Here is a 19395-nt window from a genome sequence, read left to right on the forward strand (position 1 = left end):
TAATTATAGATGTTGTGTTAAGTCTGACATATCAATTCACAAAACAACAAAGAACAGCTTTTCTTTCCATTGTTTTACAAAACTGATGGATAACAAAGAACAAAAAACGATGCTCATGACATAACAGGCAGTACGTAGAGTGGAGCCCCGGCCAGCTCTGGACAGCTCTGGACAGCTCTGGACAGCTCTGGACAGCTCTGGACAGCTCTGGACAGCTCTGGACAGCTCTGGACAGCTCCTCTATTGTTCACAACACGCTTTAAACACGCATGTTGGACCTCTGGAGACAGAAGCCCAGAGGACTGCATCCTGCTGAGTGCTGGATCAGATGTTCTGTTACCAGTTTATACAGACAACAGCCTGCGAGCTTAGCTTCAACTAAAGAACTATTTCTTGGCCGGGAGCAGCGGCTTTCAAAAGTCATGTCGTCACTATGAGGTTGCCAGGATCAGAAGAAGTTTGTGCTTCTAGACAAGAGCCTGTGCCGCACAAAACCAGACCACAACGCCTCAAACCATGAGCTGGACGTTTCCTCCTATTCCCAGGCTTCATGCTAAGCTGTGCTAACTGCACAGATGGGTGACAAATTGGAGGTAAAGCTGAACCCTTGACCTCTACGGCGAAGGGATCCGGGGCCTCTGTCATGCTGTTTGGGGCACGATGTGAATCACATGCTGTGGCCTTCACAGGCACAAGACGTCCATCAGGTGAACACTGATGGGACATGTTGGACCGCCGTGTCAGACAGCGCTCTCCACCATCATCACCAAAGCACCAAATGAAGGAACAACCTTTGGAAGACTGAGACTTCATTCCTCTTGTAAAGTTCCAGAGACATGAAAAATCAATGCCAAGGTGCACTGGAGCTGTTCTGGCAGCACACAGTGGCTCCACCGGACCAGAACACGCTATGTCGGCTTTTCCTTTGATTTGTCACCCATCTATAGTTCCACATGTACAGTACAGACACAGAAATGCTATCCAGCTTTCACACATCTCGTGATAAGAAAGAAAAAAGGCGTTTTTTTCCAAACCGTGGAGCTATTGCATCTGTGAAAGAGAACAACTGAGGAACCGGATAGAGCCTCAGTGTTCCAGAAGGAGAACAGCCACAGCAGCCACGACCTGATTGAATCTGTGACAGCACGGAAATGGAAATCAGCTTTGGTGGAGGAGATGCAATAAAGATATTCATAAAGGCCTCCTCACAAAGTTGGGTCACCAGCGTTAGCATAATGTAGAAAAATCACCTCCATTACTCCCACTTGGCAGCGAGCGGCGGGGAGGATGGATGGAGCGATGTGGAGGTTCAGCTTGGCAGGCAGCGGCTCCGCTAAGGTCAACCCACTATCGGATTGACTGGCTGTTTGGTTTGAGTGGGAAAAAAAACAACAAAAGATGCTGCAGCCTCTCTGTCAGTGCAGATGCATACCTGGCCTATTGGAATAAGAGATGTGGGGGAGGAGGAGATGCTGTGATGTGCAGCTTCCTGTATTAACTTGACTAAGAACACTACGGACAGACACACAGCTCCTCGGACCTGAACCTGCAGTAACTACTTATTAAAACACTGCTGCCCACTTTTGGGCAACAGATGAGAAGCTGTGAACGCTGCACTGCACATCCTGTTATCCAACAGACATGAAAATATAGAAGCACACCAGCTTTCATTTTGGAGTTGTGTTTCCTGCTACCTGCTCGCTGTAAATCCAATATTCACTGTCCTCTCTGCTCTGTTTCTGCCTCCACAAACTCCTTCAGGCAGATATTTGTCTCCATCTGCTAAACGCGTCACTGTGCTCACCACATAGCGGCTAACTTTGTACAGCTGGCGCTGGGCAGGTAGACAATCTGACAGAAAAGTGACACGATGAGAATGAACCAGAACAATAAAGTCGTGAGCCCTCAAGCCACAACAATGACTAAACGCTGTGTGAAGCTGAGTGCCAGGTGGTGATTCTGTCTGTGAATATACTGAACGCAGGTGTGACAGTGTTCATTTTTCTTTACTAATCACTTCATAACTCTCTACCTGATCAGCTGTGCAGCCCTCCCCTGCACAGCCTGGACGTCGTGCACTGTGCCGCTGTTCCAGCCTTCAGCATCATGTCAACACTCCACATGTGCCGGACGCTTTACTTGCATCTCATCCTATTCATCGCTCCAATGCACCAGCGAACACTCGCCACACCTCTTCCACGGCTGGAGACTCAGCGCATGCCAAGCGGTCGTAGCGTGCAGAGTGACTGAAAGCTAAAGTTTAATAGTGGGCAGTACTATCCTAAACTCGGGTGGTTTCTACAACCCAGTGGCCTTTTGGCACCGTGTGTCAACACATAGCAATACTTTATGTTGTCATCCCGACCAATTACTGCACATATATCTGACTCTGCCTGCAACTGAAGCTTCTCAACCCTCTGCTCCTGTAAGCAAATCAACGTTGGAAATGGTAAGCCGGCTGAAGTGGAGCTCTAAAAAAGAGCGGAGCAGTGAAATAAAGTGCTCCTCTGATGATGCCAGGCTTCTGCTGGTGATTCATCAATACGGTCACCGAGTCTCTTTAACTTTCTCTCTCTCTGTCCCTCGCTCTTTCTCTCCCTCCCTCTATAACTCAGTTTTATTCACATCACTCTGCATAATGCATGATAGCACATACGTCCCCCAAGGCCTTTTATTACGTAAACCTGTTGCAAGAGGAGCCACAGCAGCACTTTTACAACATCCATCAAAACAGGGCCAAGCATGTGTGAGAGTGCTTTCTGAGGTATTGATGGTTAAGTGGCGCTGAAGTCTGAATACAATTAGACTTGTTCCTTGAACTCAGATGCTTTCAAAGCACACACCGAGAGGTATTTCTCAACACTCTGGAAAAGCCAGTGTGTAATCCGCCAAAGGAGGTATTGTGTGGAACTGAATCCGAAAATGTACACAGGAATGAAAGACCTCCTTCGTCTGTGGTGAATAGAGTAAAATTCATCTCTAGAGGGCATCGCAGCAGGACCCAGCGAGGGGACGGCCTCTTCCACTGAAAGCGCTCACAGCGAGGCCTGGCTATTGGCCCCATTCTCAGCGTTTTGTTGCACGAACAAAACAGCCACATGCAGTGGATGAAGGGATACCAGAGATCAGCATCTCTGACCTCACACCGCTCAGGAGGCAGAGCAGGCCAGCCGGCCATGACAGGATCATGACCTGCTCAGTCAGTTGTCACCTGCCTGCAGCTCCTGCAGCTACAAGAACGCTGGCTCACTTTGAATTGAAGCTCCTCAGTGAGACTGTGAGCAGGTCGTGCTTTAAACCTGAGCTGCCTCTCTACACTCAGAGCTGCAGCACCTGTGATGCAGGTGAGACTTCCTTCATATCCGGTGTAGATGTAAATACCTGCTGTGAGGTGACACATGAGGCATATGGATGGAAATGTTGTGCAAACAAAGATGTGCATCTGTTGCATCCACGACTCACCGCCCGCGTTCTTCCCGCAGATCAGGTGCTGCCAGACCTGCAGAGAGCCCCATATCTCCGCGTCGCCGTTCACGGCCTGCTCCAGGGTCTCCACGGTGAACTTGGGGATCCCGTTGTCCCTCTCCAGCAGCGCACTGCGCAGCACCCGCTCGTACACCTCGCGGAACAGGCTCTCCATGCACGCGGCCAGGTAGATGGCGGCGTGCTCGTGGATCCGGACCGCCACCCTGCTGTCGACCATCCACCTGAAGAACTTCCCCACGTTGAAGATGAGTCCGCAGCGCGCCGACTTGCCGCGGCTGAACTTGTCCTCCTCCGTGCTCATGTTGTACAGGGACAAGGCACTGAGGGCCGCGCCGATGCAGTTCATCGACACGGTCCACGACAGGACGATCTTGATGGCACTTTGGATCTCGTATTTGGTGCATTTGGCGTAGCGCAAACTCAGGCGCTGCGCCTCCTTGGCGACCCTGACCAGGGCCCGGCTGACCAGCACCGAGAGCCGGAGCAGGACGTCCTGCGGGGGGGTCGGCAGGCTCATCTCCTCGTCCTTGCTCAGCGCGCTCGCCACTTCCCCGAGGCTCCACGGCACATCCTCAAGCTCGGGTAGTTTAGCGCACTGCCCGGTGCACTCCAGGATCTCGGCGTCTTCGACCAGGACCGTGTTAACAGTGTCCAGACTGTTGTGTCGACTGTGCATCGAGTCGGTTAGATGCCAGTAATTCCCCCCATGTGCCTCTGAGCAGCACAGCGACGCGCTGGAAGACCTGAAGGAGTCGGCGGCTCCACCATAACCCGAGTCTAGCGTCAAATCCTCCAGGGTCCTCGCTGCTGACTTGCTACTCCTTGCCATAACTGCACTTCATACTGCAAAAGAGGGCTGGGAGAAAGTGGAGGAAAATACTGAAGACGGTGGAGTCTGGTTACGCACGAGCTCTGCTGACAAATATCGCGTGAATCTGTTGTGTTGTTTTAGGAAAAGTCCGTCCAGGGCAGCAGCCTGTAAAGTTCAGCAGGAGTATCTGAGTCCAGGCATCAGCAGCCTCCCGGAGCTGGAGCAGCAGAGCCTGACACATGGAGGCGGGACCGGAGCAGCTGTCAGCCAATGGACTCTCGGGAAGCAGCAGCAAAGAGTTTTAATTGGATCACTTTAAAGGATCAATAAAAGCAGTCATTGATGTCGCTGATGATACAGATATTTAATGTAAAGACAAACAGTGAGAACACTGAGCCGGTGCTGGTTTGGCTCCTTCTGGGAGAAAAAAAAAAAGACATTTCACAAAAGTCTAGTTGAGCAAAAGGAATCCTGTGAAATGTGGACGTAAGACGCAAAAGACAGAATTTGCAGTGAATGATCAATAAGATGATCCAGAAGGAGCTGATCTGATGTGGCCATGTTTAGAGGACACGTCCACCAGAGGATCAGGCTCTCCACATATTTCTGAGGCCCATGTCTGATCGTAACATGACTCAAGACCATTAATAATAGATCACATGCATAATGCATCCTCCTCCGTTCCTCTGGAGGAGAACTCATTGAGAAGATCTGAATTACTTTCAAGGTCATTGGCTGGGATCACTCACAGGGTTCTACCTGGGCTTGTTTGTTTGTTTGTGTGTTGTTCCCGTGCACCAAAGGAGTTCTGGTTCTGCAGAGTCTGTATGAATGCCAATCCACTGTAATGAACCAAACTGACAGCTGCAGTCTGTACGTTCTGTGTGGTTTGGGTTAAATACGTGAACAGTACCGGCAGGAATCAGCTCGGTGCAAATAAGTGTAGGAAGCTTTAGGCTCAGTCTAACTACTGTCAGCACACTGGAAATGACTTAAACTGATGCTGGAACAAAAACAGAACAGAGAATACCTCCATGAACTGGAGCCTGCTCCCCGACTGGCTGAGTTTCCGTCTCAGCAGCAGCAGCCTGGAGGTTCTGGTCTGAGGCCGGCTGGACGTCTCCCTGGAGCAACAGTGAACCCTGGTGTTGTACAATCAAACTTCAGTTTATCTGACGGGGAAAGACGTAAACGACACCGTGACACAAAATCTCAATTAGTATAAAGAGAAACACCCACAGGAAATGATTTAATGATAGATTCATGGTTAATTGATGATCGGACTGAATGTTCAGCAGCTAATGCAATGAAAAAAAACCTCCTCCTTCAGCACTGGACACCATCAGCGACCTAAACTGTTGATGAGCAAACACAACATCAACCAAACAGACAGACCTGACCAGGGAACACTGGAAGGACAGCAGAGCAGACGAGCTAACCCTGTTGTTAAACCGTTTCACTGCTTCCAGTTCCCTACAGGTCGAAAACTGGTTTATAAATTACTCACTCATCTGGAGCCAGAATAGATTTCTGATCCACCAAACCAGCTGCTACACAGTTCTACAGGTTTTATTAAATATTTGTATGTTTTCCTCAGATTTATGTTGTTTGCTTATAATTTATTGTTTTTGTGCCCAACAAGCTGCTCCAACGTACTGAACACAGAGTGATCAATAAAATAGTTTCTACTGTATTATTTTGCTCACAGATGGAACCAACATCCACTCACCAATCTAAATGAAAAGCTCTCGTCTCCTGGCTGCTGATTAATTATTACAGTCTATGGACCTTGTTGTAACGGTGGAAACGTACTAACCACTGCTGCACATTAACTGCACCCTGCACTGTGCATTACTGGTCTCATCAGCTCTTGTTTTCATTTTATATATTTTAACTAATTTTAAAGTCGCATTTTATTTGCACGTTTTATCGTTTGTGTTTTTGAATGTTGTTCCAACGCTTTTCTTTTCCAGTGTAAGACACTTTGAGCCGCCTCAGCGTTTGAACTGTGAGTAAAGCTGCTTTGCCTTCACGTCAGCGTCAGAGCTCAGTCACAGCAGCAGTGGAGCATGCTGGGAGAGTCTGTCTGTTCCCCCCCAGCTTGAACAAACAATGAAAACAATTTGTTGTAAATGTTTGGAAACTGTATTTCAGATCATTCTTCCATTCAGCGTTTTCACACTGTAGCTGCAGTACGACTCACACAGTCTGCAGCAGACAAATGCTTCATGAGAATATGACCTGTGGGACGGACGAAGGCCGAACCCTAACCAGACGCTCCAGCATTAGATGACTGCCATAAAATCACACACGACATTTACATGATGGAAAGACTGACGTCATCTCTAAAGACACAATCAGAGAAATGTGTGAGCTGGTGGACACAATGGGTCGGGTCTATGGGTCCACGTAGACCAGACCCTTCTGTGAAACACTGATGCTACAGGATGACAGACAGACTGTGGTGTGAGCGGATGAGTGAGAGTGACAGCCTCTTGGTTCATTTGCTTTCCGGATCAGGAATGCAAACATTTGTTTAAAATGTAATGAAAATGAAGCGGAGAGCAGCAGCTGATAGGTCGACACCAGTAAAACGAGCCTCAGACGATTGGTTGATGTTGCTGGTGTTTTTCCTATAATGACTAATCAGAGTGTGTCGTGTGAAACAGGCCTGATGTCCACACGGTGTGAGCATGCAATACGTGTAATGTTATGAATATGTCTGATATTCTGCAGCCGTGCTTTTTGTTAATTGTATGAATGCACATAAGTAACTGCTGCAGAGAATCACAGCCGTCCCTGTTAAAGAGCTGCTGCTCATTTAACACCACGACGTAGGGTTTTATGTAATTTAATGCAGCTCGTATCACACTGCTGAGTGGGCGGCTGGGCGTAGAGGTCATACGATTAATGCTATAAAGCTGGCTCGCCTCTATTCAGAAGGAGAGAGGCCAAGCTGCACAACTGTAACGTCTCTTTCTCAGGTTCACGGAGAAAAACAGAAGCTGACTGACTGGTGTTAATCCTCTCTGTCATCTCTGACTGCTCCATGGCAGCTCTGTTCTTCAAGGGTAAAACAATAAGGCACAATGCTAGTCGCAAATTGTTTTGGAGAACCGCTGCTGTTAAAATTAAAGTAGATAAATTGGATTTTAAAAGTATCCTTGAAGGTCATCTATTGTCAGACGATTTGATATCACATTTTCATATCTATATGAGGTGCAAATGAGCCTTTCCAGCCAAGGGACTGCTTTAATCACACTAAATGTGAAAGGGCCACCTGGAGGGAGCACAACTCCAGGGCAGGTAATTAAAAAAAGAGTGATTTAATGGCAACAGCCTGAGCCACGAGCCTCAGCGCGTTTTTTTAGCCATGCTGTCACCGTGGCTCTGAGGATGATGATACCGGTCTGCTAGTCAGACTAAAACACGGCTTCTTCCCCAGAGACCGCTGCAGGAACCAGTTTACCGACTCATTCTAACAAATGCTCTTTTACTAGAGTACACATTTTAGATTTTATAGCTATTTTATCATTCATATCACCTTTTAACTTTTTTCTGAGACTGGGACCTTATGAGCTGCTGCAAGACGATACCAAACCTGTAGCTCTTGTTCAATGACAATGAAACTTCTTCTTCTGCTCGTGCACTGGTGGGTCCACCACTGAGGCCCAGTTCAAACAGCTCCACAACAATTAAATACGTTTGCATACATCTTTGCCATTCATGGTCCTCAGAGGATGGAGCCTACTTATTCTGATGATTTCCGTACTGTTCTCACTGATCTGGTGAAATATCTGAACATCTTCTGCATGGACCAGCTTTCACACAGACGCTTGTGTTTCCTCTAGGATGCGCTGTGATAACTCTGGATGCAACCTGGTAGCTCATCATCATCATCATCATCATCATCATCATCATCATCACACGAAGAGTCAAATGTGTCATCACTCAGCTCGGGACACTGACCAGTTGGACAGCAGCTACGATTCGCTCCTTGCTGCTCAAAGCTGTAGCTGGGGACACGTGGACGCAAAACATCTCAGTGGTCTTGAAAGTACGAAGAAAGCAATAAAAATAAAGGACTGATCACAGAGGAAGAAGTGATGCAGGTTGAGTTGAAGGTCTTCCAAACACAACTGCAGGTTAAGACTGCCATCTAGTGTCCACATGTAGAACCACATGCAGTGGTATGTTTTCTATACAGTCTGGGCTCATTCCCACTGAAGCTGGCTGTCATTTAGGAGAGCAGGTGTCCTTGACATAAAAACTATAAATAACTCTTCAGCTATCAGGAGAGTGATAAGTATTTATAAATACCTTAGAAACAGTAGATCAGGATGAAGGTATGTTCTACAGAGGTCTGGAAGGAAGAGTGGGTAGAGAGCCAAGAATGTACATGAAAGAAAAACACCCAGAAGCTGATCCACTGCAGCGCTGTGCTCATGTCTTATCCTGCTTATCTGCTACACAGGATGACTTGAACTAACCCTCTGACCGAAGCAGTGCATGCCCTAACCGGAGCGCCCCGGGTCCGGAGGCTCTGTAATGTACTGTAATGTACTGTAATGTACTGTAATGTACTGTGGGAGTGAGGGATGCCTGGTCAGGGAGCACTGAGCCACAAACACAGCCTGGTTGGCTCAGAAAGCTGCAGAAACTCATCTCACGACTATAATTATTACAGAATAGCTACAGTCCAGATTTTATTGCCTTACATTAGACTCTGCCCTCGGCCAGTCTCTGAATCTCTGAGCAGGCTGTTTCAAGCTGATTTGTTCCCGTTAATTTATCGACAATTAGAACAGAAAAAGAAATTATCGAGTGTAGATTTCTGTCCAAGTTAAAAGCCTGTGCAGAGGGATCCTTACCACAGCAGCAGATATACTGTGCAGCTCCACAGGCCAGACTGTGGCGATGATGTCTCCTGACATCCTGCTCCGGGGTGATCCACTATGTTCCACTTAGCTGGCACACTACATTATCTTTTCGCTTACCCTGGCATTTCTGCGGGACAGAAAACAGCAGGAGCAGATTGTATAATTCTTCACAAAATTATTTCTTATCATCTCTTTTATAAAGTAGCTGCACAGAGTGTAACTGGGACCAACTTCCAGTGCAGATAAGAGAAACATGTAGTTAAAACTGCTTTAATGCCGTTTAAACCCCACCTACGAATGTGAACCCTCTGCAAGTGCTTTTTATTTATATCTACTATATTATCTACAGGTGAAGTCACGTGTTCCACATTCAGTCTGTTGCACCGTTGAGCTGTACTTTTCTAAACCCTTGAAGATGCAAAGTGAAATAAGAACCCTGTGCTCACCCTGTGCTGCCGGTACTGGTTTCTTAGTGCAGCACAACATCCAAACTTTAAACTGGTTCTGGTTCATCATACTGAGTCAGTCTGCTCATCTCCACGGATAACAAACAGAACCACTCCTATAAACAGAACCACTCCTATAAACAGAACCACTCCTATAGTGGTGGTTGTCACAGTCCCAGAACAAACAGAGGAGTTCTACGTAATGTGTTGGACTTTCTGTACCACTAACTCCGCGGACAGTCTCCACACCCGCCGCTGGAGGCGTCATGCCACCATTTCGGCCTTTATGTAAGTCAGGCCGGCCCACATGGTTCCGAGCCCGGCGCCGCTCGGAGGGGGCGGGGTTGGCTCGGGTCCCGTCAGCCGCGCTGTCACGGTGTACAGGCGGTGTGTCCTCTGGGTTAAATCGAGCGCTCCCGGTGTGATGCAGGCCTCGCCGCGTTGCATGTGCTCATCCGGGTACTTCTGGGTGAACGACATAACTCAAACCCAGGCTTCTGATTCGCTGCCTTTAACGGACACTTTCTGCGGGTTTGGCGCTCTGAGGCTCAAACCTGCCGCACGTTGTGACCGTTATTATGATTATTATGCGTCCACACGTCGGAAGGTGAGCGTCCGGCCGGCTGCGAGCGGCCGCCGGCGGCGTGTGGACGGAGGACACGGAGCACATTACGGAAACGTGACCGGGGAACCGTTACACAACGGCCGCGGCGGGCCAATGGGAGCGCGCTCTGCTCGGTGCGTGTGCATGTGGGTGGAGATGTTGACGCGGAGAGGACGTCGTGCACGGACGAGCCAGGCAGGTGTTGGGGCTTACACGCTACGTTTTGCGCGTTAAATCGGGCCCAGAGTGCGTTAACTTTGTGTGGACGAACCTTACGGACCGAAGAACCGGTGACATCCCCGCGTTTGTACTTTTGTTTTTCCAAACGCGAGCTGCTAGCTTACATGGTCACCGCGCACGCGCCGTGTGTTGGCTAACAGAACTAAAACAGGTCCTGGTTGGGGACGGGTTCCGTCGGCATTCAATCGTATTGACAGCTGCTTGGTTCCGTGTCCGCGGTGGGTCTGTGCCGTCCACACATGCAGCCGCTGCCGCTCAGGAGACCCAAGTCCGGGGATAGATTCATGGAGCAGGGCTGAGGTCCGGTGACCCTCCATCGCGACCAGAACAGACACCGACCCGTTTGAAGCCACCTGAGGCTGTTTCTGCTGCAGAACACCTGCCCGCTGTTTCTGGGGGAACTCGCCCTCCCCCACTCTCAAACCCCACGAGTGGATCCATACAGAAGGCTCCGACATGGTGGTCAACACCATCCACTGGTTCCGGAAGGGCCTGCGGCTGCACGACAACCCGTCTCTGAGGGACTCCATCCGGGGAGCCGACACCCTGCGCTGCATCTACATCCTGGACCCCTGGTTCGCGGGCTCTTCCAACGTGGGCATCAACAGGTGGAGGTAAGTGGAGCTGCTCTGGGTGATAACTGGGTCGGACACAGCCGCTGGACTTCAGGCCTGAATGTAGTGAGCCCGAGTTAGCCTGAGCGATCCGGTTCTTCCCTCCTGCCTGCCGGTCCAAAGGTTTTGTAGCTGGATAATAATGTGACGGAAAACATCTTCAGAAGCCTGTTATGGTCCAGAGGATTGTATTTCTACACCATGTGGTGTCCGTTAAGTAGTCAAAGGATGTCACCATCCGGGTCCTCTCTGTGCATGAGCTTCTGAACCAGGAACCAGCAGCTCCATCACCAGCAGAGGACGAGCACTCACTGCACAGTGGCCAGAGATGCCAGGTAGTCCTCTGTCCTGGGAGAGAGCCGGTTCTGAACCCGATGAATGCATCAGATGTCAGCATGTGGGCGCTGGCGTGGTTCAGTCCGCTGCAGGGTCAGATGCACAATGACTTTCCATAGATTTAGCAAAGAGTGCAGAGGAGCAGTGATGCTTCAACAGTAACTCACCTGGCCTTCAGGTTTGTTCAGACACTCTGATGAAATGTGAATGTGTTTGTGACCTGTTCAGAGGCCGTCAGAATTCATTCATCTGAAGGTTTGGTGACTGTGAACATCCCAAAAACATCCTGCTGTAGCACAGGATCATGTCTCTGTAGGCCTTCAGGCTGTGGATGTACTGGGTTCTGTTGGCAGGTACATGCATGTGGTTTCATTCTCTGGTTTCAGTCAATAAATGAAGAGTTCATTTGTAGAAACGGATCCCTCCATCTGCACAAACCTTCATAAGTCCTCTGTTCCATCTTGTACCTGAGACAACAGCAATAATCTTCAGTTCTCTCTGTTGTTGTCATTTCTGCTCAGCTTCAGTCTGACTGGTTTCATCTCAAGCAAACAACAACAAAATAGGTTTTCTGAAAATCTACAGAAATGCAGTGATCTGTTTTTGTAGATAAACTCTTCATATGTTCTGAGAGATTTTGCTTTTTCAAGCCATTTGTTTGCCTCCAGGAGTATAAATTAGTTCTTCCCATTCTAGTCTGTAGACTCCAGCCCCCCATGACCCGACTGAGGATTAAGCGGTGTGTAGATGATGGATGGATGGACGTCCACATCTTCCTTCCCCTTATTTTTTGAGTATTTACCATTAGTTGCCTTGTCATTGCCTGGAAGCTGTGGGAAAGCAGTTCATCTTTAAGTATGTTTTTTGAGTATTAGTACTGTATGTAGTTGTTGTTGGATGCGGGCTTTCTGATGTCTCTCTGAAGTCCGTCTCTCTTGTATCTCTAGCTATGGACAGCAGCTGCAGACACTGAGAGTGAAGCCCTTCCTCTGCTCCAGCTGACCTGATTAAAGGTTAAATATATAGTTCAAAGAGAGCAGATTTAACAACAACAGAACTATTTCCCTGAATCGTTCCACTGCTGATGAGCCTCATGCTGAACCAGGATCTGTGTCTGCTTTGGACTCATCTGACTGTCGTCCATGTTGTCTTCATTTGGGATGAAGGCCAAAGTGGACCCCAACAGCGCTGACCGTTCATTTCCTGAGAAGACACATAAGGCAGTAAACGTGGTGCCGACCCACCACGACCAGTTAGTAAACGTGGTGCCGACCCACCAGGACCAGTTAGTGAACGTGGTGCCGACCCACCACAACCAGTTAGTAAACGTGGTGCCGACCCACCACAACCAGTTAGTAAACGTGGTGCCGACCCACCATGACCAGTTAGTAAACGTGGTGCCGACCCACCATGACCAGTTAGTGAACGTGGTACTGACCCACCATGACCAGTGAGTGAACGTGGTGCCGACCCACCAGGACCAGTTAGTGAACGTGGTGCCGACCCACCACAACCAGTTAGTAAACGTGGTGCCGACCCACCACGACCAGTTAGTAAACGTGGTGCCGACCCACCAGGACCAGTTGTTTTCCACCAGACCGCCGCTCTGCCTGCAGATCCGGGTCAGTGTGTTGTTGTGGTCATTACATCATGACCACTGGCAGCAGTGACCTACATTGAACACACTCAGCAGACCTCCCATCATCCCCTTCATCCTCCTGTGTCCATGTCCTCACGTCCATCCACATCACCCACATCTCCTCACAGCTCTGTGGGTGCTTCGGCTGCCTGCTGAAGTCCAGCAGCGGTCAGGATCACCACAGGCCAGCTCTACGTCTACCTGTGTTCCACCTAATCTACTCCAGCTGAGCTTCATCCACATCATCTCCCAGTTCTTATTTCAGTGAACAGATCCACCTGAACCTCACCAGCTAGTCACTGATTTGAGAAGCTGGTAGAAGATAATGTCAGAAACATTTGTTTGTAATGACTAACAGAGTGATAGCTAACAGCTGGTGACTGCAGATTAAAGCCATGTTTGTAGGAAATATTTATTTCTCTCCACTAGTGATGCGGTTGGTGTTCAGACCGCCACATCTTCAGCAGACTTCATGAGCCAGACGGCCGTTATACAGCCGAGGTCTGAAGTTATCGGGTAGATGGAGCCTCCTGCACATTCACACCACTGTTTTCTGGTTTTTATGCTTTTGGCTTCTTTGGCAGATTTCGAATCACCTTCACAACACATTCATTCATTCATTCATTCATTCATTCATTCATTCATTCATTCATTCAGGAGCAGAGTTTACAGACACTAACAGAAACCAGAGTCAGTCAGTATCAACCCTGAGCTGTGGTCGCTGGTCGGAGGGGCTGTGGATTGGATCTCATGTTTTATTAAGACTGCAGCAGATAAAATGAGAACAATATTGGTGCTGGGTTATGGTCCTGTGCTGTGGTGATGCTGGTTGTACCACAGAGAACAGGGCTGCTGTGAACTACAGCACTTCTCTCTGCCTTTTACAGCCTTTGAACACTGAGGATATAATGGACCTCCAGAGGGTACATCCTCTGCTGTGTGTACCTGTCTGCTCTGCTTTAGCACCTTTATAAGTGCTGTGTGTGTGATATAGTGATTGTGTGTGAAAAGGCTTCACCAGCAGAGGGCGCCAGTTCCCACTGAAGCACTGCAGCCTTTAACTTCCCTCTGCACTGATGGATGGAGGAATACTGTGTTGAATCACGTCACACTGGACTGAAATATGGTGTAAATGTCGGTTTTTATAGCATCAGACTGCTTAGTTTTATTCATGGTCCTGCCAGTGGGTGGCTGGTTTTTATCAGAAATGCAAAATGCTTGTGCTTCTTCAGCACAATTAACAAATCTTAATTAAAACAGCTACAGCTTCGTATTCAAGTCTGAAGCCAGCATTTATTTATTCACTGTGACTCACTGTGGATTAAAGGAGTTGTTTCAGTTTTATTGCCTTTGTGCATCTGAACCAAAGCTGTGATTTAGACTTTATACTGAACTGCATTAGGTGTAGTTGTATGTTATCCATTTATAGCTATGTGGAAATGGCTTTCTAGTTTGCACAGTTCAGGCCATAAACACACATATATTTGTGTTAACTGCGTACTTATAGTTAGTTTGAGGCAGGAGTTCTCCTTCCAGCAACAGCTGCATGTCTATAAATGCATAAACCTTCCTTTGAAAGCTTACCCGTGTGACACAGACGAGCTTCACGCTGTCGTGGAGGTACAGCGCCCCCTACATTGCTTTGTTTGGGTCATCAGATCAGCTGTGCCGTGACTGATGGTCTCATGAGTGCGTTCTGTGATCGGTGGCACAGAGTTATCTGATAATCAATAATCAGTGATCAATCCTTCTGCTGGTCCAGGTTTCTGCTGCACTGTTTGGAGGAACTGGATGCGAGCCTGCGCAAAATCAACTCGCGGCTGTTTGTCATCAGAGGCCAGCCTACAGATGTCTTCCCTCGTCTCTTTAAGGTAGGAGACACTGAGTGGAGGAGGAGATCTGAACTCTGAAACAAATACTCTACTGAACTCATGCAAAAGCCCCTGAACTGGTCACACAGAGATGACGTGTCGCTGAGATATGTAGTTATATAAAAAAGCACCTCGGTTATTGATATCTACGTATTTGTCTTAGGAGCACTTGTGGCTCTAGTTCTGTGTGAAGTGAACCTGTATATGTAATCCTGATGTGTTGTGTGTGCTTCCCCAGGAATGGCAGATCACTCATTTATCTTATGAGTACGACTCTGAGCCGTTTGGCAAGGAGCGAGATGCCGCCATCCAGAAACTAGCCAGCGAGGCCGGAGTGGAGGTGGTCGTGCGGATTTCTCACACGCTCTACAATCTGGACAAGTGAGTGGTTCTTGAGTATGCGTTAAGACAGAAGTCCTGCAGGAATGAACCGGTTTGACCTGGAGATAGTGACCGCCGGCTCTGTGCATGCAGGTAGGGATTCCCTTTTAATATCTCTGTCTTCCCTAAAGGATTATCGAGCTGAACGGTGGCCAGCCTCCACTCACGTACAAGCGCTTCCAGGCTCTGATCAACCGAATGGACGCTGTGGAGCTGCCTGCAGAGACCATCACATCTAACGTCGTTAAGAACTGCCTCATGCCCGTCAGCGACGACCACGATGACAGGTTTGGGGTTCCCTCCCTGGAGGAACTGGGTAAGCGTTTCCTTCTCTTTCAGTAGTGTGTGTGCACGTTAACACACGGCCGTGGTGTATTTATGTACACGCAATCCAGCAGGCTTCGTTATCAGAGTCAGGAGCTAACGACGGTTTTTGACTCGATTGTGTCACCAGGTTTCGAGACAGAAGGCCTCACCACAGCGGTATGGCCAGGTGGAGAAACCGAGGCTCTCATGAGGCTAGAGCGCCACCTGGAGAGGAAGGTACAAATACAGTTTAATGCAGTGTGTATGTATAACCCTATGACATAATGAATACATGTCGTGATTGTTGCCTCTTGCCCTACCGAAGCCACCATGGTGCTGGTGAGATCTGTCACAGCAACATTCAGAAAATCCTGGGAACAAAATAGAGTTGGCTATTCTGTGGTTGGCTTGTACCCTTTTTGGTAGAATGCATGAAACCGCTGTGGACTAACATTTCCCACAAGCCTGGGCAGGTTTTCCTACTGACAGAATGGACAGAGCGTGTGAACCTGGTCCCTGATGTGTTGGTCAGAGCTGCATGCCAGACCGGACTGTCAGCATGCCCAGTCCAACATGAGCCTCCATGCTCTGCACAGTTTCAGTTCGGTGTCAAATACAATCACATCGAGTCATTTAAGTTGGTTGTCAGCGGTGTGATGAGTCATGATCTGAGGCTCGCGTGACGGTTTTCACATTAGCATCTACGCCTACAGAAAGAAGGACTAGTAGGCGGTTTAATAGGTTTACTGCTGTCAGGAATGTAGATGGATCCACCCTGAACAGTTTATGGACAGCAGATATGTCAAACATGTGAACTATGCTAATGTCAGGGGTCACCGTGTCTCCCTGAGCTGGTTGAAGACAACAGAACAACAATCTGAACTCGACAGGTAGACAAGGAGTGCATGAACTAAGTCACTGTAAACTAAAAGAGGATCAGTTTAGTCAAAACTAGGCAGCAAAGATTGATTATCAGAGTTGAGAAGACTGGTGTAGTTTCTCAGTAGGACAACAAAAAGTCAACCTCAGTACATTTAATTTAGCTAGAACTGAGTTTCCACCCACCGTTAGTGATCCATCGGCGGTACGCCAGGTCGCCTTCAACCACGTCTTTGACTCTGTGGAGCCTCATGTTCTGATACCTTCTGCTGAACATACATTTTTTGATGTCTGTCATCTATTCAGTTGGTATTGTTTCAGTTAAAGCTGACTATCGTTTTTCAGGCCTGGGTGGCAAACTTTGAGCGTCCACGTATGAACGCCAACTCCCTGCTGGCCAGCCCCACAGGCCTCAGCCCCTACCTGCGCTTCGGATGTCTCTCCTGTCGGCTCTTCTACTTCAAACTCACTGATCTGTACAGAAAGGTAAGAACGACTCAGCGTGACAGCACATGGACAGTGTGTTTCAGGACCAACCCTTTTTTACTGTTCTGTGGATAATTTAATATTTATGTGAGATGCGTACATCTCTTAAGTCTCTGAAGTCTTTCATACCTTGGCATTTCAAACCTACTTCTTTTTCTTTACTCCTGTTTGCAGTATTCATTTTAAAGGGTGAAGATGCATTTATTGTATTTGATGGTCACAGAGCCAAACCCATCTGTCCAACAGATGACAAACTGAACGGTCAGTCCTTTCTCCTTTGTGTCCATCGTCCCATCAGGTCAAGAAGAACAGCACTCCACCGCTGTCCTTGTACGGTCAGCTGCTGTGGAGGGAATTCTTCTACACAACCGCTACCAGCAACCCCTGTTTTGACAAGATGGAGGGAAATCCTATGTGTGTCCAGATCCCCTGGGACCGGAACCCAGAGGCTCTGGCCAAGTGGGCCGAGGGACGGACAGGTTTTCCCTGGATAGACGCCATTATGACCCAGCTGAGACAAGAGGGATGGATCCATCATTTGGCAAGGCATGCGGTGGCTTGTTTCCTCACCAGGGGGGATCTCTGGATCCGCTGGGAAGAAGGCATGAAGGTAAGAACAGAGGAAATATAAGCGCACACGGTACCTCGCTGCTGCCCCCTATCTCTCATTAGCAGTACTACCACGCATTGTCTCAACTGTTTCTGTACAGGTCTTTGAAGAGTTGTTGCTGGATGCAGACTGGAGTGTAAATGCTGGCAGCTGGATGTGGCTCTCTTGCAGTTCATTCTTCCAGCAGTTTTTCCACTGCTACTGTCCTGTGGGGTTCGGACGGCGCACAGACCCAAATGGCGACTACATACGGTGAGTCAGCACTTTAAAGATAAAGATAAAGATAAAGATAAAGATAAACTTTATTCATCCCGAAGGAAATTGTTTTGCCAGAGTACAGTTAATCCAGTTTAACAGTTTATCCTCATCACATGAGCATAGTGCCAGCAGGAAGCATACCTTTGGCTTCTCAGCTTTCATAGGCACTTTCATTTGGCTTTCTGGCTGGAATTTACAAAAAAAACAAAACAAAAGACAGCAGTCTTTATAAAGTAACGTCAATAAACTAAAAGTATTAAATTTAAATTAATGGAGGACTCAGCATTCACTGTTTAAAGTGACTCGCATAGTTCAAGGTAGGTGCAGCTAATTGGTTGTGTAAGTTGCATAACTAGTGAAACAGAGGTCGTCTGAGTGCAACGAATGTGTCTCAGGTGATTGTCATACAGACAGCCTTATCTGGTTTCAGCTACACCACCAAGACTGCAAGCAACTCCGTAAAAAGGTTTTTGAAAAGCACAAGTGAGGAGGTGGAGACAAGAAAATGTCCAAGGCAGTGAATATTCCTTGAAGTACATTTAAATCCATCAGTAAGAAAAGGAAGGAGTGGGGCACTGGTCTAAAGTTCTGCCTAGAGTTGGTTGTGCTCAAAAACTGAGTGACTGTGAAGGAAAGAAGTTAGTGAGGGAGGCCACAAGACACCTACGACCCTCTGAAGGAGCTACAAGCTTCAGGATGGGAGAGACTGTGCAAACAGCAACTGTTGGCTGTTTTCACCAGTCAAAGCTTTATGGGAGAGCGGCAGCATCATGGTGTGATGTTTGGGGTCAGAGCTGTATCTACTACAGACGGACTTGAAGGGATGAATACATATGCAATCAGTTATTTATGTTTCATGTTTTTCATTAAAACCAGTACTTTGTTCAGTCTTCAAATTGACATGAACATTGTTTTAGTTGCAAAATCTTGTCAAAATAAAATGACCAGGATTCAATGTGAAAAGCAGGAAGGGGAAAACTTCCCGTACTGGGCTGAGTGCTTAGGAGCTGTGTAGCAGTTCTGGTGTTTCATCAGCTGTTCACCAAATGAGAAGGTAAAGATCTGGTGGTTAACTTGTGCTTCTTCATAAGCTCACGTGGGTGAAACAGTTTGTCATGGTTGCATCTGGACAACAACAATACCACAGAACTGTTTGAACATTGTCTGATTTATGGTGGTGTTGTGAGAAAGTGGTCTGTATTGCAGCACATGTTCCACCTTTTTTATTTTAGTCTCCGCTCCACATTCATTCTCATTCTGTTCTTTCTCTGCTCCCAGACGCTACCTGCCAATATTGAGGGGGTTTCCAGCCAAGTACATCTATGATCCTTGGAATGCCCCAGAGGAAGTGCAGAAGGCCGCCAAGTGCATCATAGGAGTCCACTACCCCAAGCCCATGGTGAACCACGCTGAGGCCAGCCGCGTCAACATAGAGAGGATGAAGCAAATCTACCAGCAGCTGTCCTGCTACAGAGGACTAGGTAGGGACGGGCCTCGGATACCCACGCTATCATTTCCATGTATTGTTTGAAACGACTTGTCTTTGTT

The 19395-nt window shown here is 48.0% G+C and overlaps 2 protein-coding genes across 2 annotated transcripts in view; one reads left to right on the top strand and one right to left on the bottom strand.

Moving 5' to 3' along the window:
• btbd11b (BTB (POZ) domain containing 11b) overlaps positions 1-4388 on the bottom strand; it is a 74379-nt gene extending 69991 nt beyond the window's left edge. Inside the window, exon 1 of the mRNA XM_008290989.1 lies at positions 3463-4388. Within this exon, the coding sequence (XP_008289211.1) occupies positions 3463-4315 (853 nt within the window). The 5' untranslated portion in view covers positions 4316-4388. The remainder of the gene's footprint in view (positions 1-3462) is intronic.
• Positions 4389-10392: 6004 nt separating this feature from the next.
• The window catches only part of cry1b (cryptochrome circadian regulator 1b), a 12497-nt gene continuing 3494 nt past the window's right edge, over positions 10393-19395 (top strand). The window contains exons 1-9 of the mRNA XM_008290990.1: positions 10393-11081; positions 14819-14927; positions 15166-15308; positions 15440-15624; positions 15763-15851; positions 16839-16979; positions 17278-17589; positions 17690-17841; positions 19126-19328. Of these exons, the coding sequence (XP_008289212.1) occupies positions 10924-11081; positions 14819-14927; positions 15166-15308; positions 15440-15624; positions 15763-15851; positions 16839-16979; positions 17278-17589; positions 17690-17841; positions 19126-19328 (1492 nt within the window). The 5' untranslated portion in view covers positions 10393-10923. The remainder of the gene's footprint in view (positions 11082-14818; positions 14928-15165; positions 15309-15439; positions 15625-15762; positions 15852-16838; positions 16980-17277; positions 17590-17689; positions 17842-19125; positions 19329-19395) is intronic.

Source organism: Stegastes partitus, unplaced genomic scaffold (genome assembly GCF_000690725.1).
Source record: "Stegastes partitus isolate 25-593 unplaced genomic scaffold, Stegastes_partitus-1.0.2 Scaffold707, whole genome shotgun sequence".
Classification (NCBI taxonomy): Eukaryota; Metazoa; Chordata; class Actinopteri; family Pomacentridae; genus Stegastes; species Stegastes partitus.